General features: G+C 40.6%; 1 protein-coding gene across 1 annotated transcript; it reads left to right on the forward strand.

The window, feature by feature from the left end:
* Window positions 1–1,581: 1,581 nt before the first annotated feature.
* On the forward strand, window positions 1,582–16,434 carry mtnr1c (melatonin receptor 1C). The gene is made up of 2 exons (XM_034920368.2): window positions 1,582–3,262; window positions 12,597–16,434. Exons 1-2 carry the CDS (start codon window positions 3,043–3,045, stop codon window positions 13,460–13,462), a joined length of 1,086 nt encoding a protein of 361 aa, XP_034776259.2. The 5' UTR covers window positions 1,582–3,042; the 3' UTR covers window positions 13,463–16,434.
* The last annotated feature ends 533 nt before the right edge of the window (window positions 16,435–16,967 follow it).

Genomic DNA, 16,967 nt, shown 5'->3' on the forward strand with positions numbered 1-16,967 from the left:
GCTACGATACCTGTGTGGAAGATTGACAAAAAAACAAAAAAACGTCCTGTACATGTGCGCTATTTCCTCGGGAATAGTTTGACCGCACATTTTCTTGAACACTTTTCTGTCATTTTCAGTTATGCTTAATGTAATTAAATCACTTGGGTGTAAGAAGTTGTCCGTGAAACACAACACTACACTTATTTAAAATCTCTTACTTTTTGTTCTGAAAGTTACTGGTGTGAAATGATGGGCTGCTACCAGTCTGAAACGTTGAAGAACAGTCTACCTTGAGCATCAGATACTGAATACTGGCTGTGCCTTCATTCACACAACCCCTTCCTGCCAAACAGAATGCTAAATGAATTCCAGTGCCACAGAATATTAACAACAAAGAAGCTTTATGAAGCTGAAAACAGATGATAGATTATTACCTAGCCACACTAGCTACATTGAGATTGCCAACAAGGGTTCAATTGGTTCCTGTAATAATAACCAGCTTCCCCCAGTGTAAGGTTATTACTCGCGGATCTAAATGAGTTCTGTATGTTTAAATCGGGTTTGGAGGGGCTGTCGTGGGCAAAGCACTGAACTCACTGTCGACTGGTCTTCCTCAGCTTGTAAATAAAAGGACGCTGCATTGCCTACATCAGTAACCCTGAAGTACACTTCCAGACTGCCTTCAGGGAAGCACAGTTCAAGCTGAATCAGTCTTTTCCCAGTGGTGCCACTGCTGCAGGGTGACAGGGACAGCTTTTTTAATGCAGTGTTGAGACTGAAGTCTCCTTCTTAAAAGATTTGGGCTGGATTAAGGACAGTACCCATCAGTTAATATTACATACTGTTGGTGGAGTGGTGTAAAGTCCAGACAGGTGTTATTACTAAGGGATAGCGCTGTGTATAACGCAGAACCCCACCCCAATAAAAGTTCAAACAGTAAGCCACCAACCTGTGTGCCTCCCGATAGATTTTGTGGCTCCTCATATACAGCCCGGAATGAAACAGCAGTTTATCATCAAGCGCTGCCAGGTTATAAATATTAGAAATAGGACAGGACTGCTGAATGTCACCTAGTAGTGAGTAAGTAATAATATGTTCCACTAGCAAAGGATTAATGGAACCGCTCTGCCTTTTATAATATGCATAATTCATTGTCAATAAGATCACATGCTTAGAATCACTATATAGGGATTTCTGTATGACATGAGGGCAGGTGGTCAAGATTTCAAGCCAGGGTTTATTTATCTGTGACAAGGGCGATTATACAGAATTGTGTTGTGAGCCAGTGAGGCAGGGATATCATTTTTATAGGCAACACCAACATATTGCATATTATTCATAAAGAATTCAAAAAGACTATTGACTACATTTTCTGTCGCTATTAAAGTGTGTCAGTGTGGTTTAAAGTTTTGTAAAGTGGCGCCACCTGGCGAGTAAAAACGTAAGAGCCACTTGACTAGAGTCTGTATTTTGACCACATTTGAGGCGAGAAATATTTTTCAGTATTACTTTATTGTACAACTGCTACAGACCCTGTTAAAGCATTCTATTATTATTAATTAATATCTGCGCGTCTGCATTTTATTTTTAATTCGTTCGTTATAATCAATTTACGTGACCAAGTTCGACATTCTCGTCGCAGTCACTGAATGCGTAGTTAAAATGAGCTAAGGAATTTGCCAATGCACCGGCTGAAATCAATCCCATGCGCTGATGATACGACAATTACACCGAGGACACCGCTTCTGCAGGACCTTGTCGGAGACTGTAGTGCTCGCATACAGCTGGGGCATGTGGGCTGAGCAGTGTAACACAAAGAATAGGACTTCAAACTCAGCAGCAAAACCCCAGAACTGCAGTGACAACAGCAACAGCTACAAAGCATGACTACGTGCAACGTGAGTCCGGTGTGTTCTGTGAATGACACGGTGTCGTGCGGACAAGAGGATCGAGAGACCTTTAAACGCACGGGAAAGGAGCTCCGTGCTGCTGAGAAGAGTGATTCTGAGTTATTAAATAAACGTGCTATTATTATTATTAGAATGATTCTGTAGATAGGGCGAAACACACGTTTATTATTTAATGAACTCATGAAATAATAATAATAATAATAATAATAATAATAATAATAATAATAATAATGTTTGCAGAAATGTGAAATGACTAAATCAGAACATTCCAGTAGTGTAATACGCAGACAGTGTTCAACACAAGGGTTTCATTGAAAGCGATTTTTTAAAAAAATAATAAAATAATAGAACATATTTTATATGCATAAGCATGAAATTACAACCAAAACAAGAAGGAGGAGTGCAGTAAATTGTCTTGAAAGCAAGCTTGTGTAAGAACGGTTAAGCAATGCCTAGCCTGTCCGATCCGAGGCGTACACGCGTGTTATTGATGGGATGAATTCAGGTTTCCTGAAGAAGCTGTTGTCGGATAGAGGTCAGGTGTCTAAATGACTGACAGGTTGAAGCGGAGCGCTGTGAAACAGGGACTGTTCCCGTGTATTTAAAGCGCTGTGAAAAGCATGCACTGTGCAGTACGGCACAGCAAGCGTTTTACTTGGTTCTGTTGCAGACTGGAGCACTCAGCGAGAACTTTGACTCTTACAGACTTACCTGCTTCCAGATAGGCAGACAATGCGGAGAAGCCGTTTTAATCACAACTCGACAGACAGAACGCATCAAGCCTGCCTTCTTCCTATGCACCGCACAGCAGGGGCGATCGATGACTTTTCTTTTTTGTACTGTGTAGCGGATGAAATACAGATGTGTGGGAAGCTGTGTTGGATACATGTGTAAGGACCACTACATGGGATTTTGAATGCTTTTTCCCCACGTTTTCTTCCCCTTAAGAAGTTGGAACCACAGTTGACCACGGCTGGCATTTAAGCGCCTCATCAGGTGTGTGCTGTTATTGTGCTGGCAAGGACGACGCGTTTTCTTTTTTCTTTCTCTTTTCCCTGATATTTAAACAACTTTTCATGGCTGCAAGTGGCGGCGACACGTTTCCAAATACGCACCGGTTTTGATGCGGTTTGAGGTTTTCATTTTATGAATGAGACGAGGCGCCTCCATGGAGCTGTCTGAGGTGAATGTCAGCTGCCTCGATTGCTGGTCCCACGGTCCGAATCAGAGCAGCATCCCGGTTCACAGACCTTCTCCCGGGGTGACCGCGGCGCTAGCCAGCGTGCTCATCTTTACCACCGTCGTGGATATTCTGGGCAACGTGCTGGTGATAATGTCAGTGTTCCGGAACAAGAAACTGAGGAATGCGGGTAAGGAAACGACACCCACGATTTGCTACAAATATGATTAACGTGTAAATATATTGTAAATGTATTCATTGCATTTGGTAAGGATTTAACTTGCCAGAGGTGTACAAGTTGTGTATTTAAAGTAGACCAAACTACACGAGTTTAAAAAAACAGGGATATTCAGAAATCCTTTAGGCACGGGGCATTGTTTTCAAATTGGCGGCTGTGTGATTGACAGAAACATTTTTCTTATACAACAGTGTCTAGTTATGTGGGATGTCAGTTGTGCGTGTTTTATGCGAGCCTCTTGAGTGAAGCAGTAAACGGAGTCGTTCATTATTTATTAGGTGTATGTTTAATGCATGCATATAGAAAGCAATAAGGAATGGGCTATGTCAACATCATTGAAGTAAAACACCTTTTGTTTGATTGATTGAAATTGCACTGTAAGTGAATCCAAGCGTATTTACAATGCACATTCTACCAGACATGATCTATACAGAAGAGCACCTAATCTAATGGCACTTTAAAATAAATGTAATTCAGTAGAAACAAACAAACAATGAAGCTGTAACATTGCAAGAGGAACACAGTATAGCTGCTGACAAGGACAACCCTGACCTGTGTGTTTCTGGCTTGCAAATACATGCATACACCTGAACGCACTGGGAATTCCTTTCAAAAATGAAATGCTGTTCGAAGTGTGTTTTGGAATTAGTGTTGCCGGGACTAACCATTGAGACAAACACGCGGAATGTATTTAACTTAACAAGAAACCACAGCCTTTTAAAAAATGCATGTTCCTGCAATACATCTTATAAACTGTGTGTTTGGTATGATGCGCTGCTAGAATGGAACCTGCACGTCATCATACACCAGATCGCATTATCACCTGCTGGTGTGCTATTTAAAAACAATACAAGTTCACTGTTAATCCACCTCAGATGAAGTTTTCATTGATTCAGTTACACGTTCTGATTAGTTCAGTTAATCAGTGCTATAAGCTGAATGTACTTGTCAATGCAACGCACCTGTTCCTCTATGACTACGGGGGCTGTGTCACAGGTTAATAATACTCAGATCTGTATTCAAGACATCCCTTTCACAGCTGATTATCTCAAACTGTAGAAAAGACATTTCAAACATGTAAATAGCCCTCTAAGTGTATTGGTTATTTGTTTATTTATTTATTTATTTTATCTTAGGGTGCAATAAAGTATTTTCCTACAATAAACTTGGGCTCCAGTCTTCCCTTTAGCAATCAGAATCTTCTTTGCTGTGTGTCTGAATGGCACTGCTTTTGATCCCCATCTTGCTTATTGGACACAGCAGAGAATTGCCTTCTGCAGCCTGTCAGGTTTCTACTTGATTGTCTAGAGCTCCAGGATCTTTTCAGAAGAAAAGGACATTTCAAAGTACTGCAAAACAAAGTATTTAAAAAGGAGTCTTCAGCCCAGGATTTCAAACCTGATGTCAGCTTGAACATTCATTTACAGAATACAGTTGTCAAAAGTGTGCTGCACTTAGCAACTCAATTAGCCCTCTGTGCGGTCTAATTAAAGCAAAGCAAGCCTGTGTTCAGATCCTAATAGAATGCCAAATTCTTCAGGTGGACAACAACATTGAAGAGATTCCTCCTTGAGCGCCTGCTCTCTATTAAGCATTGTAACAGCTGGAGTCGTTTCATTAATTAATGTGTTGCCCAAAGTAAGGGGAGAGTAGACTGCTGTGGGGTGATGTGGATCCTGCCTACCTCAGCTAATGAGACCCAGATCTGAGTCTATATTGATTGTTCAATAATCACAAATTCGCTAGATTGCTACTTTATTTTGAATACAGATCTAGTTGATGATGTCTCTATTAACACACTGTTCTGTAGCGCATTTCCTGTAGTTTATGTACATTTATTATACCAAGATAAGGTCTTGGCAAGTCATTTGTTTAACTGATACAGCAGTGAAGCTGTTTACCAACCATAGCCTTCTTATCTCATTTTATGAATAATCCCCATTCACCCTGGCTTCAGCACATGACAAAAACACAGCAATGTATTCCACAACATTCTTTGATCAAGGCTGGTATGGAGACATGTAATCACCCCAGGCAGCAGATCTGTTTATCTGGACAAACCAGGTCCGATACACATATACATGACAAATATCAGGCAGGAGCCAGCACCAGCAGAAGGGCTGAAAAAAAGACAATTCCATGCCACTTGCCATTTTAGTTAAGAAAGGTCATTTAAATAATAATTACCGTGTACATGTAGTCTACTGCCAGACTCAGGATTGGTGGATTTAATATCAAAAAGATATTAAGCAAATGGCAAGTACTCCAATTGAAAACCAAAAGGGCTGTATGTAGCAGAGCTGGTTACCTTTCTATTCTGACTTTTATTGTTAATCGTGACTTGTGTGCCAGACTCAACCTTCATTGAAAAATAAATAATCCAACTTTTTGAGGAAATGTATTTGAAACTTCAAAAAAAAAAAAAAAAAAACCTATCAAGAATTGTGAGGTGCGGGTTTGTTCATTTGGGCGTGTGAATATCTACTCTCTTGAATCATTTCCAATTATCAAAGCAGAAATTGTTTAGAAAGACAGGAAGCGAGATCTGTTCCTTTAAAAGAAAACCAAGCCACCCCAATACCCTGAAGAAAAACATGCTGGCCAAGCTTCGTCCATGTCAGTCACCTGTTCAGAAAACAATGCAGTGATTTATCATTCAATCCCCCCAAAAAACACATGACTTTCTTTAATCCATTAATATGTATAGTACATGCTTTCTGGTTACTTAACTCAGTTAGCTTTCTGTGTCACAAGAGAAAGGGATTCTTAACACATGTGGCAAATGCAAACCAAATGAAAACGCAAGTATTTGCAGCAGGACTGAGGTGATTAAAAGCATGAAGCAATCGCTCCTGCAGATCACGTCCTCTTCTATTCTGGAGCACATCTCCCATGCACAGAACAGCTCTACTAACTACAATCTGCTGTATAAAGCCATTCACAGCTTTACTAGCCATATGCACACCATACTGCAATTAGAAATACATAAACACTTCTATAACATTTTGATGCAGAAAATGATTGGGAAACTCTATGCAAGATACCATTGTCAACCCTATTTCTGTCTACATTGTGTTAAAATATTGAAATCAGAATTAAGTCTGACGAAAAAGCTCCTTCAAGACTGAGTTTAACTTGATATTGGGTGGGGCTGACAGTCAGAATTAAGCTCTGCCAAGGCTGGCTGATAGATTAATCAAATTAGTTGAACACTGACCAGGAGACAGTAATCAGACTTTACTGACAAAATAAAGTTTCAGTCACACAGTGCACCTGCACTTGCTTGCTGTCTATTTCTTATTTGTCATGGATACAGATCCTTGCCTGTCACAGCAGAGCTCTTAGCAAGGGCTTGGTCTCTGGTCTCTTTCATTGCAGCTGTTATTGAGCGTGTGCAAATCTTTCCAATTTAGTTTGTGTCTCATTTAACACAGAGGTAAACAGCCTTCTTGCCGACAACCCTAATATGCTTGTTACTGGTAACCTTTGCAGTGTTTGTCCTGAAAAATTCATTCGAGTGCTGTCATTGAATGTAGCATATTTCTGAAATCTCAAATTTAAAACAAAGACCAATTGTTGTTTCTTCTGGAGCGTTTCAAAACGATCACATGCACTGTATATGGCAATATCTTAATATCATGTGGCTTCACTAATTGTGGACACAAACGACAAACTGTTCAAGTGAACGAGAGTGACGGTTACAGAACAGAACGCAGTTCAGGGCATTGCAGAGGAGTTAGAAGCCATCTTTGTTAAGGGGGTGGGGACAAAATTAAAAAACGTTATTTCTGGTCTCTTTGCCTGTTCCAAAACAACACACTTCATCCAGACTGAAAACACCAACAGTTTGCTTTTTTCTCCAGTGTAAAGGGCGAGTTGACAGAGACCACTTTGAAATGTTGTGGCAGGAGTGCTCTGAATGCCATGGATGCATTCAGTAATGACACAGTGGTGTAAGCATTCAGGTCACCAGTGTAATTCTCTTGAGGGTTTATTACAGGCAGGTAAAAGAGCGTAGTGTGGAAATCATATAATTTTTTTTTTATTTACTTAAAATAACAATGCATAATATATATCATGTGTTAATGGATGCACTTGTGTGCATGTACAGTGAGAGCTAAAACGTTCTCTTCTGTGCAGAGATGGCAGCGGTAGAGGTCTTGTTCTCAGTAGCCAGGGTTCTCTGTTCTGTCTCCACTCCTAACGATCCTCCTGTCTCAAGCGATGAGCTGTCTACCCATCAGTTTTCTGTTTTATTAGCATTCTGTTATTTCTAGGGGAATTAGCCACGGGATATGCACAGCTATTTATAATGATGATGACGATGGCAATAACAATAATCATAATAAAAAACGCTCAGAGGAATGAAAGCTGCCATGTGAAACAATGGTGTCTCCTGTTTTCATGCTGTTATGTAATTCAAATGCTCTATATTTTTAATTGTGGCTTTTTTTTAGGTTTTATTTGGTGCTTTATATTTAATTGAACATCCACAATATGAACATGTTATTCTGTTGTGATTGCAATATTGCACCAGGACATCCTCAGGACATTCAGGTGTGCTGTTTAAACTTCATAGTGAGTTTCTTTTTGCCAAGGCTATCGGTAGGGTTTGATTGTCCTGAGTGACTGAGAGCATCAGTGATAGCCAGGAGCACCAAGCATTGGATAATCCCAATGCCCTGCATTCCAGAGCTGGCTGCTCGGGAGTTGTCTGCTTGGGACCTTGCTTGTGATAGGCTAGCGTTTAAACAAGACAGATGATAGTTAGCTCAGCCATGCCTTGGCAAGCTTTGTCTGCATGGTGCTGGAACGATCACACAACACTGGTGGGTCAAGGTGATATTCAAGCTGTAGAACTGTGCTGTTCTGTGTGACCTTACGAAGGAGCACACTGGCTGGGGAGAGACACCTCACCCTTAATCATGGACGATGTTGGGTTTTTGTTCCACCCACAACTTGCCTTGAACAAGCTGTTAATAATTCAAACCAATCCTCAGAGAGAGCAACACGCTGCCACATCTCTGATCTCTGCCAGCCTGTGAAGAAAACAGGGAGCTCAGCCAAACCACCTTAGAAACAACCTAGAAAGATGAAAGATGTCCGATTCCAAGCTGCGCACCACCGGACATTTCTACTTCTGTATGTAATACGGGCACACTCTTCAGGAAACGCACTCTTTCATTAGGGCAAAGAAGTTTGGCAGTGTTAGAATTTTGTTATTACAACACAACGGCATGCAGGTACATTACACAATAAAGACAGACCCCCGATAATGCCTTTCATCCACCTGGTCTACTGTTGCTACCCACTTTTAATTTCCCGTGGCACATGCTTTCCCAGGTGGCATATTTGTGAACTGGCTTAATGAAACAGCCAATATCAATGAGATATATATATATATATATATATATATATATATATATATATATATATATATATATATATATATATATATATGCATGCAGAATCAGATTGGAATTTCAACAGAACTGTAACTGATATACATGATATATTTACCTATATCTATAAATTGCTAATTTCGCCTCAGTCTAAGTGCTTTGCAACACATAAGCCATTGGTTGCGTTCGCATTCTCAGCACCTCCTGATCTTGCATTACCTGCTAATTGCTGTGTAAATATACTGTGCACATTTTCAATAAGAACCATGAATGCATTTCCTTATTAAGCATCAAATTAACCTCAGATGAGTTTCCTCACTTTTCCCAGCGTTGTGTGCACCCCCCAGAGGCAGTACATAGCTGTAGTTAAGACAATAACCATTCATACTTTTCATAATTAAGGTAGCGTTCACAATTGCTTCACTTTTCTTCAAACAAATGTTTATCTAGCGTTTATGCTGCGTCTTGTAATGTCTTTCAATGATTGGGTCATCTCGGTTAAACTGCAACACATCAGAAGGAATTATATCTGAATGTCATCCGATGAGAACCACCAGACCAGCAGTTTCACGCATCACCTGCCCCCATTAAACTTTACCGTGACAAACGAGCTCTGACATATCACAAGCTGGTATACTGTTTGCACAGAAGTCACTAACCCTAATTGACTTTCCTGGGTTCCTGAAGACATGATTTGTGCCACTCTAAATTATTTCAGAGGATTTTATTGGAAGGAATGTTGGCAAACTTAATGTGGGCCCCAAACAAGTCATTGGATTGCAGATGTATGTCCTGTAAAAGCAGATCGAAAATCAGCACGCTACACCTTGTCATCTGCCGCAATGTCTGTGCAACGTTTCAGTGCATCAATGCCTTCTCACTGGTGGAACTTACCTGCAGGTCACATCTCGCCCACTTCCTCTTTCATTACAGGTGGACAACTTCACGTTTCGTGCTGAGGGGGCGGGGTGCTTTTTGTATGGCAAGTTTTAGGGCATTTCAAGGAGAATTGTTACTGTCTTTCATGTTGCGCATGACATCGCAACTCACTTCAATGTCTGGGTGCTCTGGACCTGCTGGCTTCACAGATTCACACAGCATTCGGAATTTAGAATTAGACCTTTTGAATCACATTCCATGCACTTTTCTTTAAAACAAAATATCACCCGTTAAAGGGAGTAAAGGGGGGGGGGGCTGATTTGTTTGAATATTGAACATAACATTTTCATTTGACACTAATCTCATTTGACTCTGCTGTGAGTAAAATCTTCCCATTTCATTGCAAAAAACAGATAGATTCATTCAAAACACTTCATGGTTCATCTGACACCAGTTTCAGTGTATAGAGAGATAGTGGGAACAAACACGCCTGGGCCCTGCCTTGACATTTCCAGGCACAATCAGATCAGAATTCAGATCAGATTGAAATCTCTGTACTGTATGGGTGGAGTGCAGACCTGCAGCCTCTCAGCATTTGTTTTACAGGATCCTGGTAGGAGTTCCAGTTGAGGAATTGTTCAGGTTCCAGTGCCAATTCCAAGCGAATGACAACTGCAGTGTTTTAAACAGTATTGCCTTGAGACTTGAGGGGCCTGGGAACTCCACAAGAATCCATCTGGCAAAGCAAACCAGAGCAGTGTATTCAGAGTCCCCGAGATAACATGGCAGCCCTAAAAACAAGGTCAGGTCTATCCATATGGGCCAGAGATCAGAATGAGGCTCTTCTCCTCTCCACCAGGGGCTCTCATTGGACCAGAAGAACCTCTGAAGTTGACAGTAATGCATTCAGCCAGTTCCAGGGCAGCAGGAGGCATCTGGATAGAACTGGTGCTTTTCCTAATTCAGTTCAAATTGCTTAGTTTCCAATGTTATCAGAGAATGAGCCATTTTGGCAGATGTGGATAAGGTGTATTTAGAAACAGAGTCGCCACTGTTTTCTAAGGCCTTCGTGTTGGTTTTTAATTTAGCATAACAAGCTTTACAACTCTAAATAAATAACACTGATTCGATAATGCTGACTACCACCCATGAAATAAACAATGCTTCTTATGTTTAATAAAGGCATTGCAAAGTGCTCGTGGCTTGTTTGTCATGCTTTTGGAAATGGTTCTGATGTCATAACTAACCGTGTCTAGCTTATTTTTTTTTAAAATTGCAATCATATGAAGATGCCTGGCATACTTAGAAGCCGCAACAGCTAAACAAAGGATAGTGGAGACGCTCATACTGTGCTGTGAAGGGAGGATAGTGGAGACGCTCACTGTGCTGTGAAGGGAGGATAGTGGAGACGCTCACTGTGCTGTGAAGGGAGGATAGTGGAGACGCTCATACTGTGCTTACGCACCTCACAGATTGTATCTACTATTCTAAAATGAATGTATTCTACTTCTATACACTTGTTCTTGACTAATACTGAGTGTTAATACTCCCTGAACAATTGTCTGCCTAATTATCTTCACAGGCCCAAATCACCAATCACACAGCCAGTGTCTCTTGAATTTAAAACTAATTTGATTTTGTTGTCTTGACAGACTCCTTAGGAAAAACCTGTTTCCCTTTTGAGTAACATTACATTGTAATGAACTAATAACCTCAGAGCCTTTGTGTCCCTCTAATACGAGCCGTCATCTCCCAAGGAAGAAAAAGGATGAAAAGGTTCTGGAATTTGAACTGCGTCTGTTACTTTAATTGCAGCACGCAGCGACATGGAGTTCATGAACAAGATGATGAAATAAAGCAGCACATTAATAAAATAATTACTTCTTACCAACAGGCTCATTTTAGAAGGGAATACAACATTTAATCAGTTTTATGCTATTAAACCCTATTAAAAAGACCTCCTGATTTTCAGTAGTTGTTTCAAAGTGCAGCATAATATCTGGCCCAGGTTTTTACGCAGTGCTATCTTACAGATTGCTTTTTATCATTTGCGTAATGAGGCTGCCTTTTAAGCAGATTCCATTGGATTCCAGTGGCCTTCTAAGGACAGAAAGTGTCAAGAAACAAGCTTAATAAATCTCAGAAGCACTGCGCTGACAGCCCTGGCACGAGGGGCAGGGAAGGTGTCTTTCAAATTGTTTCAAGCTGTTGGAGGCCCAACCAGGGCACTGGAGTGGATGTCTGCAACAAGAGAGATACTGTGAAGCAGTCTGGCAAGATCTTCCTGTACAGAAAGGGTCTATTAGCTGTGAACTCAATTAGAAGTGCATGATAATTAAAGTTCATATGCACACTGGGTTGCCTTAGGTAATTAGGAAATTACTGAATAAGATTGTTTTAAAGGAAATATTTAAGTTCTGGCTGGAGGTTTAATTGGATTAATTAAACAATTTGAGCGATGTAAGCGTTTCATCCATGCATCATAACTGCTGGATTATATAAACCACAGAGTCAACTCAAACGATCCAATGGTTTCTATTCAGCGTTTTTGTTACTCCATGATGTCCCTGAATCATGGAGTAAAGCTTGCAAGCTGGAGTGATGAGCGGTGTAAACGATTCATCCATGCATCACAACTGCTGGATTAAATAAACCACAGAGTCAACTCAAAAGATCCATTAAGAGCACCCTGGGGTTGCAGATAGACTGTGATCCTCATTCAGGTGCAGTGTGGGTTATGTAAGTATGGGTGAGTGAAATAATAACAATAAGCAATTCCCATAACTGAACTGTGTCTTTTTTCTGGTTATTAGGATAAGAAATGACAGCCTGGCTCTTTTATTTCTGGCTAACAATGTGAAATATTTTTATTTCTGTGCTTGGGACAGCAACAGTAAGCTAGTTTTTTTTTTTAATAACAGCTGGGGGAACAGGTTACCCTACTCTGTTCCTTCTCACATGCTGCAATGATAAAACGACTTCTTTCTTTTCCTTTTCTTCTGCAGGTAACATCTTCGTCGTCAGTCTGTCTGTAGCAGACATCGTGGTGGCAGTATATCCTTACCCTCTGGTCCTAATGGCAATCTTCCACAATGGATGGAAAATGGGAGACATTCATTGCCAGGTCAGCGGCTTCGTAATGGGGCTCAGCGTCATTGGATCGATCTTCAACATCACTGCGATCGCCATCAACCGTTACTGCTATATCTGCCACAGCCTCCAATACGACCGACTGTACAGCATGAAGAGTACGTGCTGCTACCTGTGCCTGACGTGGCTTCTTACTGCCATCGCCACCGTGCCAAACTTCTTTGTAGGGTCCTTGCAGTTCGACCCCCGAGTGTTTTCCTGTACATTTGCCCAGACGGTCAGCCCCTACTACACAATAGCAGTGGTAGTAATCCATTTTATAGTACCTCTACTAGTGGTCTCTTTTTGCTACTTGAGGATTTGGGTCTTGGTCATTCAGGTTAAAAACCGCGTCAAGCCAGACACGAAGCACAAACTGAAGCCCAGTGACCTGCGCAACTTCCTCACCATGTTCGTAGTCTTTGTCCTGTTCGCTGTGTGCTGGGCACCCTTGAACTTCATCGGATTAGCAGTGGCCATCGACCCACTGGCGGTCGCGCCAAATATCCCAGAGTGGCTCTTTATCATGAGCTACTTCATGGCGTACTTCAACAGCTGCCTCAACGCTGTCATATACGGGCTCCTCAACCAAAACTTCCGCAAAGAATACAAAAGAATACTGCTAGCGCTGTGCGCCCCGCGGACTCTCTTCATGGACACGTCCAAGTGTGGGACAGAGGGCATGAAGAGCAAGCATTCGCCTGCAGTAACAAACAACAATCTAGTAGAAATACACCTGTAAATGCATTATTTTCATTGAATTCATCTCTCAACTTGCTCCTCTTAAGTACAAAGTTCTGTGCAGCTTTATTATTACATATGTTTTTGTATTCTTATTCTTATTCTTCTTCTTATAATTCTTATCATCACTGTGTGCCTGTACTGTTTCATGTTAGCCATGGTTGATTCAGCTTGGGTGGTTTTCCACCCCTGTCCTGGCCAATGGGGGTGGAGGTTCACTGAAAGAGATTATGGTCATTAAAAGTTAAACCCGTTTGGAATGGTGCTGTTCATGTATCTCAAGCTGTTATCCTGATGCTTTCTTGCTGAAACTCACAATGTACTCAAACCCCAACTCTGTACTGCTGCAATGAAGGAAACCAAGCTTGCGCTAATACTGTGAGCTTGGGAACACTGTCATTTGTGCAATGGCTAACCATTAGTCAGTAAACCAGTGGGTTTACAAATAACATCATTTGATAAACCTGGCAAATGATGATCTAAGATGACTCAGCAATGGGAAATGATAGAGCACACACAAGATAGGGTGTTTAACAGGTAAGAAATGAAATACTACGAGGATGCAGAGAGTGTGAAGTATCTCTTTAAGTCTGGCTTATTCAATCAGATTTCAAAACTAAGCAAAACTGGCAGCCACTCTCAAGCTTAGCATTTCCTGCCCCTCTAAGGGTTAGCGCTGCTTCGTTTGAAACTGTGATCTGCCTGCTACAATCAGCCTGCAGACAGTTTGTTTCTCGTGAGATGCGAATTGAAAGCTCTTTTAGATATCATCCAGGATACTCATTAACAGCCTTCCCCTTGTTTAATGTGAAGGATGCATTTTCTCCATACAAAAGGGGACAGAAACTGTACATAGTGTACACTGGGCACATTGCATGCACTCTAAAAGCAGTGTCAAATTATCATGCTCATGGACAAGGAAAAAACATTTGCATTGTAATTATAACACATGTACACTCACGTTAAATTAACAGATCACAAGCCCCTCAAATGTTTTTTTTTTTTAACGGTTAACTGGATTTGAATCCATGGCTTGATGTCTGTCATAGGACTCTATTCAGCAGCTGCGGTGTGATACTCTATTTGCAGAGTTCAGGGTATTAGCTGTGGAGGCTGCTTCAGTGATCATGAATCTTGCCCATTTGTATTCATCCTTTCATCTGATATTGAAGATGCTTGCATGCTGGTTTCCTTTCTGTATTGAACAGTAACCGATAAGATAGCTAATTTAATAATTGCCTGCAACATTTCGGTTTCTGGGCTTTTTCAGACAGTATCGAGTAAATTAAGCTTACTGATTTCATCTAGACTGGCATTGTTTTTTTACAACGTTAAGCTTTCTAAATGAAGTGCATTGCCTCTTTATCTAAACGGTGAGTTATCTATCACTTGCTTTGCGTCTTTACACATTTATATGCAGGCTCTCACCCTGTCGGATCCAAGCTCTTCTTGCAAAGTGTTGGTTGCTATTTTTCTGTAGGTACGAATAAGTATAAAACTGTAGTCTGATGATGTTGCAAAGATTTAAAAACCCTTTCTTACTTCTCATTAGCAAAACAACTTTCTTGACCCCCAGTTTTTCCCCTTTTTGTCTGTGATTGAATGCAGTGTCTGCTTACTGTCCCAAAACTGCCGGTCTTGTGATCCCAAATGATGCCTGCTGAATTCCAATGTACAGTAAAGGGAGTTTAGAGTTTCAGAAGGGAGTCCTAATGTGTGCTGCACAGGGCGTAGATGCTAAGTTCAATTGATTTAAAGTGATAATGGATATGCAAGGAAACTGTTATGCAAATGGAAGGTAATGAAATGTTTTTTCTGAAGACCTGCTTATTACTCCATTATGGTAAGTGAGCCTACGTTGCACTACTCTCTTAACAGAATGGCTGTTGCTTGACTCACTTTAAATGCACGTGCAAGCTCTGGGAAAAGAAGCCAGATTATTGTGGGTTACTAATTGTAATTACAATGACTTTCAGTTAAATGCCACATACAACAGGTGCATAGTTGCAATTGACACATGGAATTTATATAAAATTGAGTCTGTTCTTTTTTTTAAGTTACAGTAAAAACAAACCCATCCTTTGAGGTACAGTTTCATAATGGACTTGATCATACAAGGGTGACTTGTAGTACCTTTCCTGCACACTAGGGGTGTAACGATACACTAATCTCACAATACGATACTCATCACGATAAGCAGGTTGAGATACAATATGTATTACGATACATGTGATGGTCCAGATGGGCTACTTGTATGATGCATAGTAAGAGCAATTATTAATTTAATGATGGACCATATGGAGAGAAATGGAGAGTATGTATCTATACCATATATATATAATACACACAGATTCTTCATTCAAGAGCCGTAGGTGATCTACAGTGAGCTGTGCTGTTGTGCTTTTGGTCTTGTATCACGATACAGACGACACAGACCTCTATAATGATACGATACTTAATGTAAAGCAAGGATCACGCTCTTCGCTACACACAGCTGGTACTGCTATTGCACGGGGATGTTTGATTTCTGTCGGTGTAAAATAAAAGATCAGTTAATACTTCCTTCATAAATGACTGACGCACACTTCTCTTTTAAAACAGCGACATTTCTTATGCATATTTTAAACTGTTTTGTTTGGATGTTGTCTTTTAAAAGCTGCTTCAAGTACAAATATTGATACATCTGAATATGCTAAAATAATTTACTGAATGTGCTGTTCAATGACTTTCAAAATATTGTATTAAACCACCTATTATTGTACGTGCTTTTTCTACTATATGACAAGGTGAACTTTGACATTTTCATTGTTTCTGCCTTATGATATACAATCTCGGTGTGAATTACTGCTTATTGTACTTAATAACGTTTGTATTTTTTTTTTTTTAAGACTCAGTAATAAAAATAAAATTGTGCCAAATATAAAAGTTTCTCTTTTTTGTTTGTTTGATGATTTTGTTTCTAAATGTCAAATAAAGACGGCTTATTCTGAAGGATTCCCTCCCCTTTCTTTTTCAAACTAGTCCAGTTCTTTAATCCCCACCTGTCTCTCGGTGCAGTGGTGTGAGTGGAGCAGAGAGGAGCCTGGGCGCTAACCGGCCACCCCACGCACCGCAAGCAAGCGCCTGAACCAGCGTGCACCAGAGCTGGGCTCGTCTACATTCATGGTGTTACAGCTTTTAACCTCATCCCATATCAGACATTGGAATAATGTATCAGTGCACATGTATGTATTAAGTAACTACAGTGTAAATACACTGTAACAAGAGACACTTCATGTAAAGTGTTACCCTGAAATGACATTTGCAGGTATACCCTTTAATTGTTTATTTGCAGCTGTATTGGTTTCCCTGCATCATGATGCGACGGGATGCCTAGACTTCCTGGCTCGTTAACTTCCTCACAATGTACTGCTTTCAGGCTAGAAAGATGCTTAATTATAGTAGAAAGGTTTTCTGTAATAGACTACAGAAAGGCCTTGTTAAACAATCACCCAGACAGCATTTTA

The sequence above is a fragment of the Acipenser ruthenus genome, chromosome 16, assembly GCF_902713425.1.
Source record: "Acipenser ruthenus chromosome 16, fAciRut3.2 maternal haplotype, whole genome shotgun sequence".
NCBI lineage: Eukaryota > Metazoa > Chordata > Actinopteri > Acipenseriformes > Acipenseridae > Acipenser > Acipenser ruthenus.